At 39.7% G+C, this 20,131-nt stretch overlaps 4 protein-coding genes across 5 annotated transcripts; 1 reads left to right on the top strand and 3 right to left on the bottom strand.

The window, feature by feature from the left end:
* Positions 1–887: 887 nt before the first annotated feature.
* Positions 888–2,861, bottom strand: hmx3b (H6 family homeobox 3b). 2 transcript variants are annotated; one of them, XM_032573494.1, is made up of 2 exons: positions 2,380–2,861; positions 888–2,155 (listed from the first exon to the last, which is right to left on the bottom strand). In XM_032573494.1, the coding sequence occupies exons 1-2, from the start codon at positions 2,660–2,662 to the stop codon at positions 1,575–1,577; spliced, it is 864 nt and encodes a 287-aa protein (XP_032429385.1). In that variant the 5' UTR covers positions 2,663–2,861; the 3' UTR covers positions 888–1,574. The 2 variants fall into 2 exon arrangements, with proteins under 2 accessions (XP_032429385.1, XP_032429384.1); XM_032573493.1 differs by having other exon boundaries at positions 888–2,158.
* A 5,099-nt stretch (positions 2,862–7,960) lies between these two features.
* On the bottom strand, positions 7,961–13,073 carry acadsb (acyl-CoA dehydrogenase short/branched chain). The gene is made up of 11 exons (XM_032575028.1): positions 12,954–13,073; positions 12,519–12,681; positions 12,341–12,441; positions 11,332–11,538; positions 10,646–10,816; positions 10,364–10,489; positions 10,185–10,277; positions 10,001–10,090; positions 9,763–9,900; positions 9,506–9,605; positions 7,961–8,550 (listed from the first exon to the last, which is right to left on the bottom strand). The coding sequence occupies exons 1-11, from the start codon at positions 12,984–12,986 to the stop codon at positions 8,474–8,476; spliced, it is 1,299 nt and encodes a 432-aa protein (XP_032430919.1). The 5' UTR covers positions 12,987–13,073; the 3' UTR covers positions 7,961–8,473.
* A 760-nt stretch (positions 13,074–13,833) lies between these two features.
* LOC116727010 (zinc finger protein Pegasus) lies at positions 13,834–16,811 on the top strand. The gene is made up of 3 exons (XM_032574022.1): positions 13,834–14,270; positions 14,371–14,559; positions 15,086–16,811. Exons 1-3 carry the CDS (start codon positions 14,102–14,104, stop codon positions 15,997–15,999), a joined length of 1,272 nt encoding a protein of 423 aa, XP_032429913.1. The 5' UTR covers positions 13,834–14,101; the 3' UTR covers positions 16,000–16,811.
* A 990-nt stretch (positions 16,812–17,801) lies between these two features.
* On the bottom strand, positions 17,802–20,043 carry pstk (phosphoseryl-tRNA kinase). Its single transcript, XM_032574023.1, has 6 exons — positions 19,509–20,043; positions 18,873–19,119; positions 18,580–18,781; positions 18,397–18,472; positions 18,197–18,290; positions 17,802–18,111 (listed from the first exon to the last, which is right to left on the bottom strand). The coding sequence occupies exons 1-6, from the start codon at positions 19,713–19,715 to the stop codon at positions 17,897–17,899; spliced, it is 1,041 nt and encodes a 346-aa protein (XP_032429914.1). The 5' UTR covers positions 19,716–20,043; the 3' UTR covers positions 17,802–17,896.
* Positions 20,044–20,131: the final 88 nt, after the last annotated feature.

Genomic DNA, 20,131 nt, shown 5'->3' on the forward strand with positions numbered 1-20,131 from the left:
AAAATAGTTTTAAACTTTTTAAAATCTAACCTGACAAAGTAACATGTAATAATTTTCCCTATAACAACCATAGGTACGATATAGAACAATTTCTCTGGTATCAAATTTGACCTCAGCCTCAGTGGTATTTCTAAACAAGGTAAAGCTAAATATAATCTTACATTCCTGGAACATCCTCAGCAAGTCTACCGGCAGTTCTGAACCTTTACAACCTTTCTGATATTGATATATTTATTTAAAAAACACTGTCAACATTTTCTGTTGGACAGCACACACAACAAATATGAATTTGATTTGAATGAACAAACCTCTTGAGCTAAACTCAAATCAAAATCTTGTTACTAAAAGTACCATGTTTTTTTTATTAGAATGTAACCATTAAAATTACAGTTGGAACCTATAATACTTATTTAACATTTCATGAATTTTAAGAGCTAACATTTAATGCCCCCTCAAGATTATTTTTTACAGTGCTATGACAGATTTTGCAATGATTTTAATTGAATGACCCTTGCTTTTTGGTCTTTTTGTTACTGTTCGGGAAGCTATAACTAAAAGTATATGTTACAAAAGAAATACCTTAATAAAAACAAACAAAACACTAACAGAGGCCTCTGATATAAAAAAAAATACCTAACCATAATGCATCATTATCTGCATAAAGACTAATTAAGACAGACTATTGTACCCAATTGAAAATGAAGGCTCAACTATTTAACTTGGGTCATTTGCGCTCCCAGCATATGGAAATGTTTTTTTTTCTTTAAGTCTTTAAATAAAACATGTTGGCATAAAAGGCTTCAGTTTTGATCCCGTTGCATATACTTTGGTAAAACTAAAAATTATTAAATTATTTATTACTTCACAATAATAACAGATGAGCAAACTTCTTTTGAATGAACTTTACTGAGCTTCGGTCTATACAGAATTTTAATATCAGGAAAAAAAACATAGAGGCAAAAATCGAGGTTATTTTTGGCTTTTTCGTAGCTTTTAAACTATACAGCCGTCATAAAAACTAAACAACAAAAAACAGCAAAAAAAAACAAAACAACAACAACAAAAAAACAAAAAACAAAAAAGCAAATGAATGTTTTGTACAGCGTTCAGGTTAAGAATCACATGATTGTCCTCACTATAACGAAACAAAACAAACAAAAAAAGCAATATTTCGCGTTTTTGAAACTGAGCTGTGACAAAAATAAAAGGCTGACAAACCAATAGTATTGCACGGTTTAAAGATACTAAAATATTAATTTCCACATTTTTTTTTTTTTTTACAAACACTGACGCAAATTTCTGAAACACAGACAAACGACCCCCGTTTAAAACAAGTTTATGTTTCCCCCAAAATTGAATACATTAAAATATATGCACCATATTTTTGGGAATCAACAGCAAGATTTTATTTACAATGTTTTTGGTCTTATAATAATAACAATAATAATAACAATAATAATAATAATAATAATAATAATAATAATAATAATAATAATAATAATAATAATATACAAAATGTACAAAATGTGATTTTTTTTCTTTTTTACTGCTCCCATTTAAAAACACAAGTAGTGTTAAACTGGCCTCAGCAGCGGCGTGGGATGGGAATAGTACATGTGATGGGGGAAAGCCAGCAGTGACTGGCTGCCCGGCGAGTTCGTACCGGGGCTGCCGCTCCCGTCCGAGGCCCCGCTCTCGTGGTAAAGTATCGGCACCCGCACGATCCTCTGAGCCGCTGCATGGCTCATGTTTGCCGCTTCTAGCTCGGCGGCCAGCTGCCTCTTCCACTTGTTCCTCCGGTTCTGGAACCAGATCTTCACCTGCGTCTCGGTGAGGTGCAGCGACGCGGCCAAGCCGGCCCGCTCCGAGCTGCTCAGGTAGCGCTTGATGTCGAAGGTGGACTCCAGCTGGAACACCTGGCTCCTGGAGAACACCGTGCGCGTCTTCTTCTTACGACAGGGCTTCTTGTCGGGGTCCAGCTCGTCTGGTTTTCTCCTCCAGTCCTCCTCCTGGTCGGTTTCCTTCTTGGACTCATCGGCGTCGCTCTCGTCCAGCGCCAGGTCGTCGTCGGCGCTCTCCTCTTTGGCATCTTGGTCGCTTTTTTGGAGGTCCGGCGAGCGCCTGTCTTCTTCCCTCTGGCTGATTTTCTCCGAACCTGCTGAAGGAAAAAAAAAAATATTATTAAATAAACTTTAACATGTGAGTATGTTTTTACTGCATAAACGTTGCACGAATCAGTTTGTTTGTAGTAGCCAAATAAATTGAATAAACAGTAAGCTATTTCTTTATGAATTAACATATTATCAGTTAGACCCTTTTACGGAAATTTAGAAAATAAAACGTTAACTTTTTTTTTTTCTTTAGGGAAAAAATATTTACCCGACGCAGTCCTAAAATGCGCTCCCAACGTGTATGGATACCACCAGGCAGACGCTCTCTCCAAATACTGCGCTGACAGCCCGATCCTCTGACCGGGCAGCTCAAATCTAGGCAGAGACAGGTCGCTGAGCCTGGAGAAAAATGTGCCTTCAAACACTCCTTTGGAAGACCCGAGGGTGGGTGCTGGCTTCGAGGGTTTATCTTCAATGTTGAGCAGGTTCTTTATGGAAAACGGTGAATCCTTTGCGGCTTGGCGAGTCTCCTGCGTGTCAGATTCTGCCATTACCGCTTATTGTCCGATATGGATGACCATCTACAAAGTTCTAGAGGTAAAAACAGTTAAAACATTTACTTCCAACTTGTTGTTGATTTTAAGAAAATCTACCAAAGAGGAGGATATAAAAGAAAGAAAGAAAAAAAAAGTTGCGTCCCAGCCTCCCCAGAGGATGATTTGGAGTGGAAAAAGCGCAGGGATCACTGCGTCAAAGTCGCGCTGTATTGTAATGACGGAGAATGGAAATGCCATCTGACTTAAAGCGCGCTCGGTCTCTGCTATTGGGTAGGTACAATAGCAAATGGGAAACGCGATGGGGGCTGTGACGGGAACAAGATCCAAACAGAAGAAGAAGGCCGCGCAAGCGTTTTGGCTCCGGGCTCAATAGTAACGCACCCACTTATCATCCAATTAGATTAAAGAGGAAAATCTCTCTGGGTTTCGGTGCGGGCTCGGGAGGCCGTGCGCAAACCACAATCACCTGGCAGTAAATTGAATAAACGTGGATGACACAGAGAAGGTTTGGTTCGTTTTGTAAATTCCGTGTTCACACACTTACCAAAGTATTTTAAAAGAATATTCAAAGAACTTCACCCAACAACACATCAAACTTCATTTAGGTATAGTTGAAACACCAGGGTAGGAAGAAGGAGGATGTGATTTCTGGGCTAGAGACAATTTTTGTTCCCTATCCACGCATTGTAAGTTTCAACATCAGGATATTTTCACCATGAAATTATTTAATCCTTTTATTTAACAGTCCTTCACTTCTGAAGCATTAGTGGGTAACTATCTACTTACTTGTTTTCTTTAATAAAAACATAACTAGATTCACAATCTGTCCAGAAACATATACATTATTTAAAATACAGAAATTTACAGTTATACAAACAAACCACCACAACATGACCTTGACCTTCACTGAGGTAAGAGTGACCTGCAGTGCATCAGATGTTATTGTGGGATCTTCTATGACCTCCTGGATTAGTTGCTGATGCGCTCTTAGTGTAATTTTAGTTGGCCATTAGTTGATAACAACTCTCACTGTTTATTGGAGTCCCAAAACATTGGGAATTACTTTTTAGCCTTTTCCAGACTCCTAGTTCTCAAATATTTTTGTTCCATAATGTTGGTTTTTGAGATCGTTGTCATGTCGACAGACAGGTAAGTATTTTCTTGATTTTACAGGTCAGCCAGCAATTAGACATGGTGTCACTCCTGAAATTGAACTAAAAATGTGTTTAATTACATATTTTGTGGTTTAATAAGGGGGGGGTAATTGCTTTTTTATGTAGGGACGGGTTTGTTTGGGTAACATTTTCCTTTAATAAATTGAAACCTTTTATAAAGTTTATTTTTAATTCCCTTACCTGTTGTGAAATCTTGCTGTGGAATATTTAATTACCCAGCTATGTTTTTACTGAAAAACAAGACCTCTGGATAGTGTCTTTAAAAGCACAAAAAACAAAAAGCCATCAGATAATTACTGATTTCATTTGTTTAAGTGGTATCTGTTCTGATGCAGGCTGTGGTTCATCTGTTCCACCTTCAGCAGAGAAATATGTGCAGTTTACCTGGACCAGAGCTTATTGACTTCAGTGTAATTTTATTAGACAGGAAACGCTGCAGGCGAGTTACAAACTGCATGCCTTCCATCCTGATAAAGCCCTTTCAGATCAGCTTTGTACTAAAAACCCCAACAGGTGACCTAATGTGAATGACAACAGTAATGTCCCTGTGAAATATAAAAGCACATGAATGAAGCAGATGACATTTGTGGAATGAAACGTGGGGCTAAATCCCATTTCGTAGGGCTACCCCTTCCCTGCATCACTCCTCCGGTCCCTTGGTGCTGAACTAAGAGGTTGAAAGGTTCCACAGTAAAACGGGACACTCCTTTAAGAAGCTGAGCAAGAAACTGATTTCTTGGATATGTGGCTAATGATGCACAATGTGTTGTTAAATTCCTGCAGTATGCATTACAAACAAAAGTATAGGTCCAAAATTAACACAGTGAATGAAAATGATCAATCTTATCTTATCTTATTAATTTAAAACACAATCTGGCTAACTTCAAAACTTCTGTAGCAAATAGATTAAAAACACACATAGCTATAAATTACAAACATTTATTTATTTTTAATTTTCACAATTATAACCTACAGCTAAAGAAAAGCCAAGATTGAATTTTCAGAATATTTCAAGATTATAAGGGTTTTTATTACAGAAAAGCCTGCCCTCTGAAAAGTATGTACTGTATATGCAATGCAGAGCATAAATGCACTCAGTACTTGGTTGGGGATCCTTTTGTATGAAACACTGCATCAGTGCGGCATGGCAATCAACCTATGTGACTGCTGAGTTGTTAAGGCAACCCAGTTTGCTTAAATAGCAACCTTGATTCTGATTCTGTGCCCCTGCATTCATTCAGCTCTCTTAGATCTTGATTTTCAAATTGAATGTAAAATTTACTTTCATCTGAAAAGAGAATTTGGAATCAAAGAGTTCAATTTTGTTTTTATTCTTAATCTAGGTAAAAGGCGTTTAACCTTGTCTCTCTCTCTTGAGTGGATTAACATAAGGGATGCCACAGAAGTAGCCCATGTCCAGACATATATAAGTGTGTGGTGCATCTTGCTTTGTAAATCTCCCCAAGAACTCTTAAATTGGCTTTGCTTCACAATCTTCTTATGGGTGCAGTTTTTATGCATTTTTTCCTTCCACTCAACTTTACATAATAACATTGTTATTGGACAAAGTCTTCTGTCCTCACTTAAGCAGTGATTTAAATTTAGAAATAAGAACAGCTTTTTAGCCATTCGTTTTGGTTTTGGATAATCTACACGGTCAAATAGTCGATATTGTAAAAAGATTTTATATTGAGAAATGTTTCACACTTGGTATTTTTCATGAATAAATCCACTGATACTTGGAACGCCTCAAAATGGACATTTGAGTGGGTAATAGGCCAATTAAAATATATTAGCTGAGAAAATGTTTATTTTTGTGAGTGTATTTGCAAACATATCTCAGTTTTTAAGGGGTTTTTAAACCATTTCCATGTAGCTTCCCCCTGCATTAATGCCTGGGATGTCCTAAAGATTTAAGAAATGAAGAGCTAAGTGCTCACAATGAGTGGAAAGAGGTGAAATGCGATTTTTTGTGGTGAGATTAGTGTAGATGTTTTCTGTTTTAATTCATGTCACTGTGCAGGAAGAGGATATCTGTACTTATTTATATTATCTGGACTTATTTATATTATTAATTAAGAAAAGGTGGTAAAAAACAAATCTATAAAACACTGCATTTGTCATTTAAACCAAACCAGCAGCAGACGAAGAGAATTAATCAGCCAAATTGAATTTGCTCAACCTGCATGCACACAGCCTGTCCTTTTAACTCGTCGAGCGCTCTCCAATGCAAAAGGACAACACAGTGTTTTGTGAAAAGCTACTTGAATCCTTGCATAATTAGAGGTCTCATAGCTGTGTTGAAGATGGGGGTGGAGAAGAGAGGCTAGCTGAGCTGCATTTAGGGAGGCAAAGTGAAAAGCAGTTGTGTGTTTTCAGGAGATTGTGTTCATCAAACAGACAGCTGAGAATGGATCAGAGAGAAGCGAGTAATCTGTGAAGCAAAATGGAGGCCAAATTTGATATGAGAATTTTGAAAACAGACCTTTTACAGCCTTTGCAGGTTTTCTTTCTGGATTACCCTGTAATTAACTTCATCAATCTTCCCATGAACTCTGATCAGAGCACTTTCTTAAACGTATTGGCCATGTCCCTAATAAAGCTCGTAGCAAACTGCCAAGGGGACTTCTTGTGCCTGCCTTCAACCTTTACATTCAAGTTTGTAGATTACACAAATAATAGTTATCCTCCCAACTGAGCAGTGGACTTCTGTAGCTCCTCTCGAGTGACCATGGCCCTATTGGCTGCTTGTCTCATTAAAGTTCTCCTGGCCTGTCAGTTTAGGTGATTTAACAGTGGTTTGTGAGATTTTCAAAGCTTGGGATGTTCTTTTTAAAACCTAACCCTGCTTTAATCCTCCCCACAAATTTATTTCTGATCCATCGGCTGTGTTTCTTGGTCTTCATGCTGTTTGTCTGCTTATGTTCTCTAACAAACCTCTAAGGCTTTAAGAGCTGCGTTTATGCAGAGATTAAACTGCACAGATCTCTCTTTCATAATTGGATGATGTCTGAAGATGATTGTTTGCATTTGAATTTCTTTAGGGGTGTTGGGGGGGCGAAATAGGAAAAAGTTTAAGTGACATGCTACTGTATGTATTAATATAAACCCTGGAAGAGGTTCAGAGAGTGACATGGCTACAGACGTTCATCATATTTGACACTAGCATTGCAAACCTTAAGCATTTTTTTTAAGGGTATTCTTTTTAGTGTTCGCCTTTTGTCATACAGGACATTCTTGCAAGAAACGTTATAATTCCTCCTGAGTGTTTGCGTGTACTAACTGGGTCTGTGCTCTTCGGGAATAGCCCGTGGCTTAAACAATGGAGCTTATTCTGAACAGCTGGACGCAGGCTGCGGAAATTTAATTAGCCTTAGCTACAGAATGATCAGTGAGTGAATTATGCAATGTAGGCTCTTTTCATCTGAAGCACCAGCATAATTAAGCTGATATAAAATATCATTAGAGGTGACAGGCTGTTAAAAGACACAATAATTGACTGGACTGTCATTAAGGAGCTGCCTCCGCAAACAGAGTACGGAACTTGCTTGGGGAAGTGCTGCCATCTAGCGTAAAGGTTTGGCATTAGCTATCAACCGCAAAGTTTGCTTCACTGGAAATATTTTACGGTTGGTATACTGTAATTAAAGTGTCATTAATTAATTATAAAACCTGCAAAAAACACACTGAAGGAAAGATGGATGAAATGGTAGATGGGTGTATGAGAAGATGGTGGAAAGACGATTAAAAATATCAAATCGGTAAAGGAGGGGATGTTTATCAATTATTATAGATAATTGAGAAACAGATGAATGAAAGACAAAATGTTGGGCAAATGATTAGAAAGAGGAACACGTGGATAATGGAAAACATGAATGCTATAACATGGACAAACTGATGGGCAATATAAAGCTAGATGAAAGGAAAGCAAGTTTCCTGTTTTGAACTGAGTTACTCGAATTAATTGATTTTTGGACTCTCAGCGACATGGATATGGACAAGACTCCTGTTACTATGAAGGGACAAATGAGTACAGGCTACAGATTGATGCACGTAATTTTTTTCCCCCTTTCCATGTTGAACTCAACCACAGTAAAGATGACACAGAGACAGATCATATATTAGCATGTTATGGAAGTTTTTATTATAATGTAAAATCAGTCAGCTAACAGTATGTAAGGAAACAAACAACTGAGCTACCACAGTCCAACCGTTGAAGACAAAATTCTCTGAAGGCACTGAATCATCTGAAGAATAACTTGATCAAACTCAAACATTCAAACCCATATTCCAACCCTTGGAGATGTTATGCTTGCAAAACTGATCAATAGACATCAACATATGCAATAAATGTGGGAGATACATGATACTGTGAAGGCTTAAAAATGACCAAGCTCCTTTCTGCACTGATTTGGCAGAAAATGCAAAAACAACAACTCAACTTTAAACCTTAAAGAAACCATGACATCAGTTATAGGAACTACTTTGTAACGTTACAACAGAACCCTACTAGGCTAGTTCTACAACAGCACAATTCTGCAGGGTTGAATCTAATGAAGTCATCGCAAAAATGACAAGAGTACAGAGTGCAACAGCAAAATGGAATCAATCAGTTTGTGGCTTGATGGTCTCAGCGGTCATACTCCTTATCAATGAACTTGGCAATAGTAGACAGCTGGACATTTGTTGTACCCTCATAAATGGTTCCTGAACGTGGAGAAAAACAGAAAAATGTGATTTTATTCCAGGATTGCACAAAAGGTCCACATGCCATCAGCCCTGCCTGTCCCCTGGTATGCAGTTATGCATTAGATATGTTCTAGCTTCATTATTTGAACAGATTGCAGCTTTGTAAAGTCAAACACGTTAAATTTAAAAGTGAAACTGTATTAAGCAAGTGATTATACAGTAGACAATATACACGGTATGTGTTTAATATCCCTTTTTTCATGTAGATTTTTCATTTAGGTAAGAGCTTGTAGGGATTTGTTTCTGTGCATTTTTTCAGTAAAAATATTTAAATTATTATTTTTTTTTTACTTTAATAGGCATTGTTGTACTGGTCAACATTCCTGTACACCAGCTGGAAAACTGTGAGCCCATGTGTCATGAGAACAGATCTTACTTTTTTATTCACAGCAGCTTCACTAAACTGTGTTGGTGTGATGACACTGGGGGAAGCAGTTGTGTGTGGGGGATTCCTTCTGAGTTCCAGTTATAGTTGCTGCAGTCCCCACCCCCACTCTGGTCCAATCACAAACACCCAAATGTGTGTGTCCCTAATACAGCTTATAATACTTCTATTCTCTACAAACAGAGCCTTGAAAATGTGTTTATTCCTCATGGACATTTTCAGATTTTGTCTCAAACATAACAGCCAGTGTGTTTTCTTGGGCTTGTTTGTGACAGACCAACACAAAAAGATGCAGAACTGTGAAGTGGATTGAAAATAATAGAGTTGGCACATTCTCTATGCACGTACCAACTCTGATCAGCTTCCCTGTCCCAGATCATGAACGCATCTCCACAACATGATGGTGCTATCATCATGTAACGCAACACAATTATGTGTTTGGTGGCATAGATATGGCTTGATTTCACATCTATCACATGAAATCAAGCCAATTTTAGTGAAGCGGTGCAACGTCTCGTTGAGGCTCACCAATTTTACAGTCTCTGTAGTATTTCTCTATGGGGTAGTCCTTGGTGAAGCCGACTCCTCCCATCCATTCGATGCATTTTGACGTAGTTAGAGTTGCGACCTGGATAAAATTATACAAAACACAAATACTTCACGATGCTTGACTCAAGCTGATGTCGTCAAGTTCCACTAGAGATTTCTTGACAAACACAGAGGCATGGGTCAGAGACAGGAAAATGCACACAGCTTCCTCTTGTCTAAGCAATCAAAAAGCACACCTCAGAGGAGAAGTATTTGGCCATGCAGGCCTCTTTGATGAAAGGTCTGCCGGCTTCTTTCAGACGGGCGGCGTTGTACGTCAGCAGACGCGCCGCTTCGATCTGGGTCGCTACATGAGCTATTTGATGCTGCATGCCCTGGGACACAGAATAATGCGTTGTTAACAAACAATACCCTGCCCTCAAAAGTGAATGTGCATGTACAGAAGAGGGGAGTTGTCTATAAGATCCCACACACCTGAAAGTCAAAGATGCGCTTTCCAAACTGCACCCGCTGTCTGGTGTAAGGAATAGTATGGTCAAAGCAACCCTGAGCCAGGCCAACCATCTGCAGTCCAGGGTGGGGAAAGTGAACACATCACTAAGTTGCACTGAACGCATTTTATTGAAAACCACTAACGTCCCAAATTTTTGCTGCATACCTGTGCAGCAATTCCAATCCTGCCTTCGTTCAACATTCCAATAGCATATTTGTATCCATGACCGACCTCTCCTAAAATATTCGCCTCTGGTACCTACAACAGACAACAGAAGGTTTGTAGAGAAAAACAAAAAACCTGGTCTACATCAGTCCAGTTCAGCTCAGAGTGTTTGGCTCCACCTTGACGTTGTCAAAGTTAAGAGGGCAGGTGGAGGATGCACGCAGGCCAAGCTTGTTCTCCTTCTTGCAAATCTCGAGCCCCGGGGTGTCCCGGTCCACGATAAAGCAGGTAATCCCTCTGTATCCCTGCAAAACAAAACAAGAAGCCTTAAACTGATGCTTAGCACAAGACACAAGAACCCATCTGATGCATTCTGGTATGTTACTAGATTTTAGTAATTCTCCAAACCCAAGATTGGGGAATGAAATAAAAATGCATTAAGAAGCTTTATAGAATCTTACAGCAGAGAGATCTACGTTGGCCATCACTAGGAAAACCCCTGAAAGCTCTGCGTTGCTGATCCACATCTTGGATCCATTGATTATGAAATAGTCCTTGTGTTTTTCCGCTCGTGTCTTCAGAGAAAAAGCATCGCTCCCCGATTCGGCTTCAGAGAGGCAGAAGCTTCCAATCTGTCAGAAGCCACAAGATACAAAGCATTACAGGAACTGTACTGCGATATGGTAAATATACCAGTGTAATCTTGTAATATGCATTTAAGAAATAAGTTTCTCTTCTGCCCAGGTGTACCAGATTACTGATGGACTACTGCCCCACCCACACACATTAAGTAGATTTCAGACATCATGTCTTGTCCCAGTCATGAAAACATACATTGTTCTATTCAGAATGAAATGAAAATTCTGTCCACCAAGTGGTTGCAGTAAACTTTGAGCCTCTGCGGTTAGAAATTTGAGATCCGAAGGCAGTGAAAGACAAACGATGGCCGTTCAGTGGAAGCCGAAGAAACTTTTTAAAAAAACTTTAATCCGTTTAAATGATATCACCTACCACTCTATTTTAACCCTCCATCTCTTGAATTGAAGTTAACTGTAATTATTTCACTTCTGGCATCCCTTCTTTAGACATAAGATTGTTTGTTTATTATTGTTTGTTCAGAGTTAGGATACGGTAATAACTGCCTCACCATATCAGTTGACAGTCGGTTGAGGTACTTCTCTTTCTGAGCCGGCGTGCCAAGTTTCACAAACAGTGTGTTGATGAGTGTGTTTTGGATGTCGCAGAGCACAGCCACAGAGGGATCCACCTTCGCCAGCTCTTCAATCACCAGGATGGAGGAGAAAAACGAGGAGCCAGTGCCGCCATATTCTGGGTCAATTTCCACCCCCATAAGCTGGGCAGAAAAAGGAACAAAAACAAAAATACTCAGAATAACTTTAAATGTAAGAATATTTAAGATAATTACTTAATAATTGCTTATTAATAAACCAACAAACCACTGAAAAGTTTATTTTAGTAAATCGGTTAAAACATGAAACCCAAATATATTATTTTATTATATGTAGAATTACACATTTTAGCCATTTAATTCAATTAATTTTAAAGATTGGGGGTCAGCGTTAACACAACCCATAACATTCAGTTTCTCAGTAAGTATATTACATGAAAATCAATAAAAAATATCTTCAACACACACATTATGCCATGGTTATGGATTACACAATCACAGGATGTGAACTAATGTATCCAAGCATAACAATGGAAGGTTGGGTGGAAGGAAAATGTGTGGTAGAGAAAAGTGCATAAACAACAATGTATAAAACAGCCAGTGCCACTATAAAAAACATTTTGTGTTTTTATTTTTTTTGCAAAAACACATTTTAGGTCTACAAGAAGCAAGTGGGAAAATGTCTTCTGGTATAATAAAACCAAGGTGTAATTTTGTTTACCATAATTCCAAGAGGTGTTTGGTAAAAAATGTACACTGTACTGTACATCACCAGAAGATCCATATTACCCAGTGAGGTATGGCAGTAGAAGCATCATGCTGTGGGCATGTTTTTCCTTAACTGGAAGTCATTGTGGAGGCGATTAACAAAGGCTATTTAATATCCAGTGTACTTTTCAGGAGTCTGGCATTACTGCGTTAAAAAATGTATGCTATTTTGTAATATATTAAGATGCAGTGTACATACCCCCTGCTCAAACATGGATGTAATGACTTCTTCATCCATGACAGAATTTTCATCCATCATTGGCACAAGTGGGGCGATGCGCTCTTGTGCATATTTCCTCACTGTTAATCAGTAACAAAGATTAGAAGGTTTTGTCTCCAGCTCTCTGCAGCAGCAGGAACACAGCTTTGCTGCTCACCTGCGTCCCTCATCATGCTCTCCTCCTCTGAATATGTCTGTAGGGGAGGGAAGGCCACCACTCCACCTGCCTGGTTTGGAGCCACTGCTGGGGCAGAAGTAGTCCTGCTCCTCAATCCAGACTGACATGCCCCCCATGATGGACGAGAGATCTGCCTGAGGGACTGACAGTCAACAAGAGAGGGAAGACTGTATTCACATCGAGTGTCCATCGTAATTTCCATTACTTATCAATAAATTTGCAACCAGTCAGTTGTTTATGTTATCACACAAGTGGGTTGATGCTTTAGCAAACGTTAGCATCTACTGAGTGATTAGCTAGCTAGGTAACATAAATATAAAATTAATGACAAAATAAGTGAAAAATACTGATTTTCCGTTGTATGGCGCAGTAGCCTGATATGAGAGCACACAGAAACACAGAGCACAGTCTCACCTTTGACAAAAATCTGACCAACGGGGCAGCCATGGTTTGTTATGAAACTGCGAGTATAGACAGGCTGGTGGTGCCTTCATGGAGGTATGGAATCTCCCCTTTATTACACAGAAATTATGTCTTCTTTTTTAAGGTATGTGGTTTTTAGACTTTCTATCAATAAAACGCTATAATATATTAATATAACTCATACTGGAAATTTGCTCTAGTATAAATGTCCTAAATATTTTTGAGAAATTGTGCCTGAATCAAACTTTGTCTGATGTTACAAGAAGGCAACATTTCGAACGCATAGATGTAAAAAGGTAGATGCCGCATTTATTGCCTCCATATAAGCCATACGTCAGCGGCCACCATATTGTGAGTGGCATCTTCTCCCAAAAACTAATACTAGCTATCATACGTGAAAGCAAGGTTCTCCTAACAGAAGTTTAGCAATATAATGGTGCCCTGCGATGGACTGGCAACCTGTCCAGGGTGTAAGCCGCCTCTTGCCTGAAACATTCGCTGGAGATAGGCACCAGCATCCCGTAGTGGGCAAGGGTGTAAGAAAATGGATGGATGGATGAATAATAACGCCGCACACACACACAGAGACTATATATATATATATATATATATATATATATATATATGTGTGTGTGTGTGTGTGTGTGTGGGCGTGCGGGTGTGAGTGTGTGTAATAAAATTGGAAGATTGTCATTAACAATATTATTACTGCATATTTAGAAGTCAGGTGCTTGTTTTGAACTAAAGACATTCGCATTTAATTACTGAGCATTTAAATTTATTAATTTTGAAAAGCAATTTGTTTTTAAATAACATATTTAAATGTTTCACATTTAAATGCCACTCACAATATGGCGGCCATGTTGACGTTACCATATGTCTATGGTAACGGCTATCAAGCAATAAAACATGAGCTATGGTAACGGCTATCTAGCAATAAAACATGAGCTTCATGTTCCTGTGAGTAACATTACAATCCGAAACGTCAAATAGGAACTCGGGTGAAGATGGTTTCAAACTTGAATTTTACAGAATAACTTCAGAGAGATTAAGAAAGAACAAGGCATTAGCAATGCTACTAATAGATACCTACTGAAGATAATACGAGCAGCTACGACACTCTGTCTAGCTATCTTTGGATGTTCTTTCAGATTCAACGGAGAAAACAAAAAATGGAGGAGATAAAGACTGAGCCTGTGGATTTCGTGAAAGAGTTTCAGGAATACCTAACCCAGCAAACTCAGCATGTCAACATGATTTCGGGTTCTGTTTGTGGAGAAAAAGAGACAACGGAGCCGTTCCATGCCGGTGGGAAGGAGTACAAAACAAAAGAGGAATTATGTGTCAGATAAATATCTATTCTGAAGCCATGGTCATATAATCTATGTGTGTGTATGTGTGTTTGTAGTTGCCCCGAGATGTGAGCACAATGTCCTGGACCCTCCTTCTGTGGAGGTGAGCCTGCCAATGGAGGATGGATCAGATATACAAGTGGAGAGTCTGGAGAGAACTTGCGATGGGAAGTACAAGTGCAGCTACTGCAGCTATGCTAACAAGGGCATGGCTCGTTTAATAGAGCACATACGCATCCACACAGGTCAGAGCTTCCATTACATTTTAACACTCTAGGGCATTATAACAAGCTGCAAACTTCAACCCTAATCTGTTGGCATTCCCGATAGAAACGTGTAAAATACAATTTTTTGTAAGGAAAAAGGGCCTTTTTATTCAAATGTACGTCATTTTAGGGGGGAGGAGGGAAAACAAATGTTTTTAATAAACCACTTCTTTGTTGATTTGGCCAAATGTTATATGCATTATCCTATAGATTGACCTATTTTTGTCCAAGGGAAATCGTCCTATACTTTTGTATCTTAAAATCTCTCAACTTACATTAGCAAGACCCTTGTAATACAAATAGGCCCGCAGCATCACAGATCCTCTACCATACTAAGCATGAGGTGCATTTACCATCTTCTCGCCCAGTGTGTGACATTTTATTTGGTGTGTGCCAACATCTGGTTTTCAACTGTACTTATCAGTACAGTACATGTAATGCAATGTTATTACCTCTGTTTTTGCAGTATGTTGGGTAATAAAACTGGAAATATTTCTTCATGTAGGTGAAAAGCCTCACCGCTGCCAGCTGTGCCCGTTTGCTTCAGCATACGAGCGCCACCTAGAAGCACACATGCGGTCCCACACGGGAGAGAAGCCCTACAAGTGTGACCTCTGCGCCTTCCGATGCAGCGACCGGAGCAACCTGTCACACCACCGCCGCCGCCGCCACAAGCTTCTGCCCACCAGAGTGGCCCGTTCCCCTTTCGCCAACAAGAGGATGCTGAGCTCTTTGCAGAAGAGGACGGGCTCTCTTGGATTCGGTCGGCGGCTCCTGATCAATCTCAGCCCTCCCTCAGTCGTCGTGCCCAGGTCCGACTATTTTAGCGAGTTTTCACACAAAATCCACCAGTTGAACGGCAACGAATACAAAACCCCCCCTAAGATTGATGAGAACGAGAGCCAGAGCCGGGGTGAAAACGGCTTTGGAAACTCGCTGGATCAGCTTTCTGCTCTTGCGGGTCAGGACTTTGAGGCTCTCGCTGAGCCTCAAAGTCCTGCGTCCACCGACAGGCAGTCCTTAACGGACGAAAAACCGATCCTGGTGGAGCAGGTGGCAGTCTGCTCCAACGGCGTGCAGACGTCTCCGCCTAAAGAATCTCCCACCTCAGGTCATAAAAGCTACAGTCCTGCATCTGGCTGTGGCATGGATACTAACATCAACACTTGGAATGGCAGTGTTAGCAACAGCCTGGCGAGCACACCAACGCCTGCTGCAAATGCTCCAAGCGAAGAAGAGCAAAACCTTTTGCACAGATGCCAGCATTGTGATATCCACTTTTCTGATAACATAATCTATACCATTCACATGGGCTGCCACGGCTACGAACATCCATTCCAATGCAACATTTGTGGTCACATGTGCATGGACAAATACAATTTTGCGTGCCATTTTGCCCGTGGACAACATAAGAAGTGAAATAAGTACAGATCCAGAAACTTAATGAAATTGAATTTACGGATTTCCTGCGCTTTTATTCTGATTTGTCACGTCAAAATGATAAACCTCAATGTATTGCCTTTTTTTTTTTTTCTAAAGACTAACACAATGTGGTGCCTCAATTTGAAGTTAAATGAAGCCGATATGTGGTTTTATTGAATACAACACAGACACTTCACCCCCACCCGTGGAAACAGCACTGTTCATTGCGTTACCTGACAATGAAAAGAATACAGTACAGCTGGAAACCAGATAAGGCTTTCCCCCTTAACTGACAAGCCAAGTACACTGGAGCAGCTGCAGACACCCAGAGCTCAGGTTGAAAGGACTGTTATAATGTAAGAGGCGCCTATTTCACGGTATAACATTGTGGAGGGAGCATTATGGTGAGGGCTTGCGTTTCTTCAGCAGGGACAGAGAAAACTGCTGAGTTAATGTGATGATGGACTGAACTACATACTAGAAAACTAATGACTTGAGACTAAGAGGATGTTCATCTTCCTGCAGGAGATACAGCCAGATCTACAATGGAATGGTTTATATCAAAACATACTTATGTATTAGAGAACATAACTAACTGAAAATCTACGAATAGACTTAAAAGCTGATGTTCAGATGTTTCTAACCAATCTGATTGCTGTTTTGGAACAAATGATTTAAAAAAAAACTGAAGGTGTCTTGATGTTCAAAGCTGCTAGAGACATACCGCAAATGTAAATAACTTGCAGCTGTAAGTGCAGCAGCAGGTGATTCTCAGCGACTCAGAGGGATGAATAAAATTGAATACCACACTTTTCAGATTTTCATTTATTTAAAAGAGTTGGAAAAACCTGGTCTGTGTTTTTTACATCAGCAGTAAGCATATATAGGTTGTTAGGGAAGTGGTAATTCTAAAGCTTAGAGAAATCATCTGTGGGCCTGACTTAGAGACTCTGGATCTGTAACGTTACGTCACTCAGGACATTTTCAAAGGACTTATCTGCTTTCACTGTGAGAATTAGAAGGAATTTCTACTGTCTGGCTTCTTAAGATGCCAACAGAAAATAGAAAACTCTCACAATATATTCTGCAACTTCACATTAATCAACTTTCCTAATTCTTTTTGTTGTATCATTAATCAACTATAAACAAAACACATAATTTCTAGTCTCTACCTGTCATTGTTTTGTTGTATAAACATACAAATTGCCTCTCAGTTTGAAATACCGCAAAGTTTGTAACACAAACTCTCTGTGCTAGGTTGTAAATGTGATTGTGTCTCGTCATGTTCAACATCCCGTCCAAATTTGTCGACATTTTGGTATTTGTGACACAATGTAGACGGGATTATAAGAATTTTACCAACAGCTTAGTAAGCTGCTGTACATATGAATCCAAAACAGTATTTGTCGAACCAGCTTTAAATATACACTGCCACCTTACTGTTATACGTACAGCTCTGAAGTGTATAAAGCCTTTAACTGAGTTAATCTTTTGCTGATGTTTAATATTCTCACAAAAAAGCTGGAAAATGTATGTTTTGTATTGTTAGTTAATTTAAAAATAACTAATTTAATGAAATAATTTAAATAAAACCACATTAGGACACTATTAATCCCTCTAACAAATGCAACCGAAGTATTTAGTGTCAGTGCATGACTTTTTGTTTCTGTTGGGTATAAATATGATGTGACACAGAGACTACAAGGCCAGAAAAAAGTATTTAGAGGAGATTATGAATAGAATGTGTATTTCCAAAGTAATAAATTACTTCAACATGATTCAATTAACTTTAGCGCAAATAGTCAGCAAAAATAAATTTTATTTGAATTTAAATATATACAGACATCAACCGTTCATTGTAATAGTTTCTTTGACGCTATCTTGAAAAACAACATCACATTGTTTTGTGGTTGCTTATAAACTGTGACAGGATTTCATTCCTTTTGTCATCAAAAATATTCTTCACCACCTGCTCCACACTGATGTCCTCCTCTTGAAGGAAACACACCTCCTGCAGGAACTGTTTCCGCAAGTCGTGAAGGAAAGTCGCTTTGCATTCGTTCAGCCGAGCAGCCAGAACCCGCATGTGTTCAGAAGGGACTTGATTTTCTACAAATTAAGCCAGCAAAGGTCGTTGTTATGAAACATGAAAAACGCATATAATAAATGTCAATTGGTTAAGCTCCCAGCTGACCTCTGGCAGCCTTCATAGCCTCCGATATCAGACGTCGACAGGCCTGATCAGCCTGGTGGACCACGCTGGTGGCACACTTGAGACGATCAGCTTCCTGCAACATCAATACGATACATTTCTGAGAAATTGTTCACATCTCAACTTTTCAGCTTTGACTTCCGTTTCACTGCGTTTCACGGATGTGAGAAACTGCAACACACCTTTTGTTCGCTGTTGTCTTCAGCTGGGCTCAATGGATTGTCTAATGCCACAGAGATCAACTCCATTACTCTCTGGCTGATAAAAAGTCACACAGGAAGATAAACCCAGGAAAAAAAAAAGCTTTGTAAATCACTTTGTATTTAACAAATAAGAGCCAAAAGTTGTTCATTCTGCTCTCTTACATGTCGGACTTGGACACGTCGTTTGTCGAGTTGAGCGAGATGCTTTGGGATTCCCATGGGTTCTTTTGTGGATTTGGAAATTCCAAACGCTTCTCCATCTCCATGATCACTTTGACGGGAATGGGCTTAGGTCTGCTTTGGTTCCTCCTGATGCAGGTCTCTAAATCACACTGCAGATACACCTGGCAGAAACCCAGCGACACTGCAACCACAATTGACATGTTTAAAAAAAACATAACAAAAAAACACTCCAGGGTGCTGAGGAGCATATTCTTTTGACAAAGAGTCCTTACGCTTTCTTGCAAGTTGGTATACTTCGTATCTCATGCTTGGGTAGTAGAAGTTGTCATCTAAAAGAAAGAGCAGTGGCGTCCCATCAGTGTGTGACTCTTTAGGCTGCAGTAGAGCTTGAACACATGGTTGCCATGCAGCTCCATTGATGAGAGGGTTGCTTGGCAACTCTACCACCACTTCAGGCTGCTCCAAGACCAGCTCTATGCACTGCAACACAGCTTGTCTGTAGGACTTCCAATTAGAGTGCTGAAAGAGAATAAAAAAATGCACGATCACTGATAAAAAAAAATTGCATATTTAGAGAAATTTAAGTCAAAAGGCACTTCTGATTTTGCCAGATCAAAAGTGCCTTTTGAAAATAAGAGCCTTCAAGCAGGTATTATTAATCACACTTTTCATTTGGCCAACGTTTCATTTCATTTAACTTAGCCCACGGTTTCATATCGGTCTGTTTTAATATTTAAATCTTAGATGTCGTGCTTTCAGTGAAAGCTCATAAAGACTTGAAAATATCAGTCTTTGTGTGGAGTTTCAGGTTTTTTTGAAATAAATAAAATTTTCAACGATGCCAAAATTTGTTCAAATCCAACTGAATAGTCCGAACTAATTTAAATTTCCCCTATCCAAGCCACTACCATGTCTGTCAGATTGAGACCATCCTCCTCCACGTCGGTGTAATAAGCCTTCTCGGGGATCAGCTCGTCGTAGGACACGACTGCTGCTCTCCAGCCGCGCTCCGCCGCGGTACCCACAATCCTGCGGGTCAGCGTTGACTTCCCGGCGGCAGGCAGTCCGCAGAGGACGCACAGACAGGCCGGAGACCATGGCGCAGCTTCGGCCATAAGGTCCAAGAACACCTGGCAGCAGACACAGTACGTAACACCGGCATCCGGCTGCAAGCGTCGCTCTCAAGCCCCACCGCTCTCAGTCCTCTTCCGGTTTGTAAATATTTACCCTCATGCACTAAAATGTAAACGTAAGCTAAAAATGTGCCGCCCGATCCCGGGCTTAACAGCAAACATCATTTATAAGTCGTCAAGGAAATCATATTTTGCTCGTTGCTCTAACACCGGAAGAAAACCTGGACAGGTTCCTCTTTGCGCATGCGCCCAGCGGAAGAAACGTCATGCACGAACCGGCAGGGGTTTTGAACTGATAGGGATGGGGAGAGGGGCTTCGAAAATAAAATGCAATGCTTTCGAAATTAGAGTAAAATGCAAAGCTTAGATTTCGTTTAATCTTTACCTATACTTTGTTT

The sequence above is a fragment of the Xiphophorus hellerii genome, chromosome 10 (assembly GCF_003331165.1).
Source record: "Xiphophorus hellerii strain 12219 chromosome 10, Xiphophorus_hellerii-4.1, whole genome shotgun sequence".
Classification (NCBI taxonomy): Eukaryota; Metazoa; Chordata; class Actinopteri; order Cyprinodontiformes; family Poeciliidae; genus Xiphophorus; species Xiphophorus hellerii.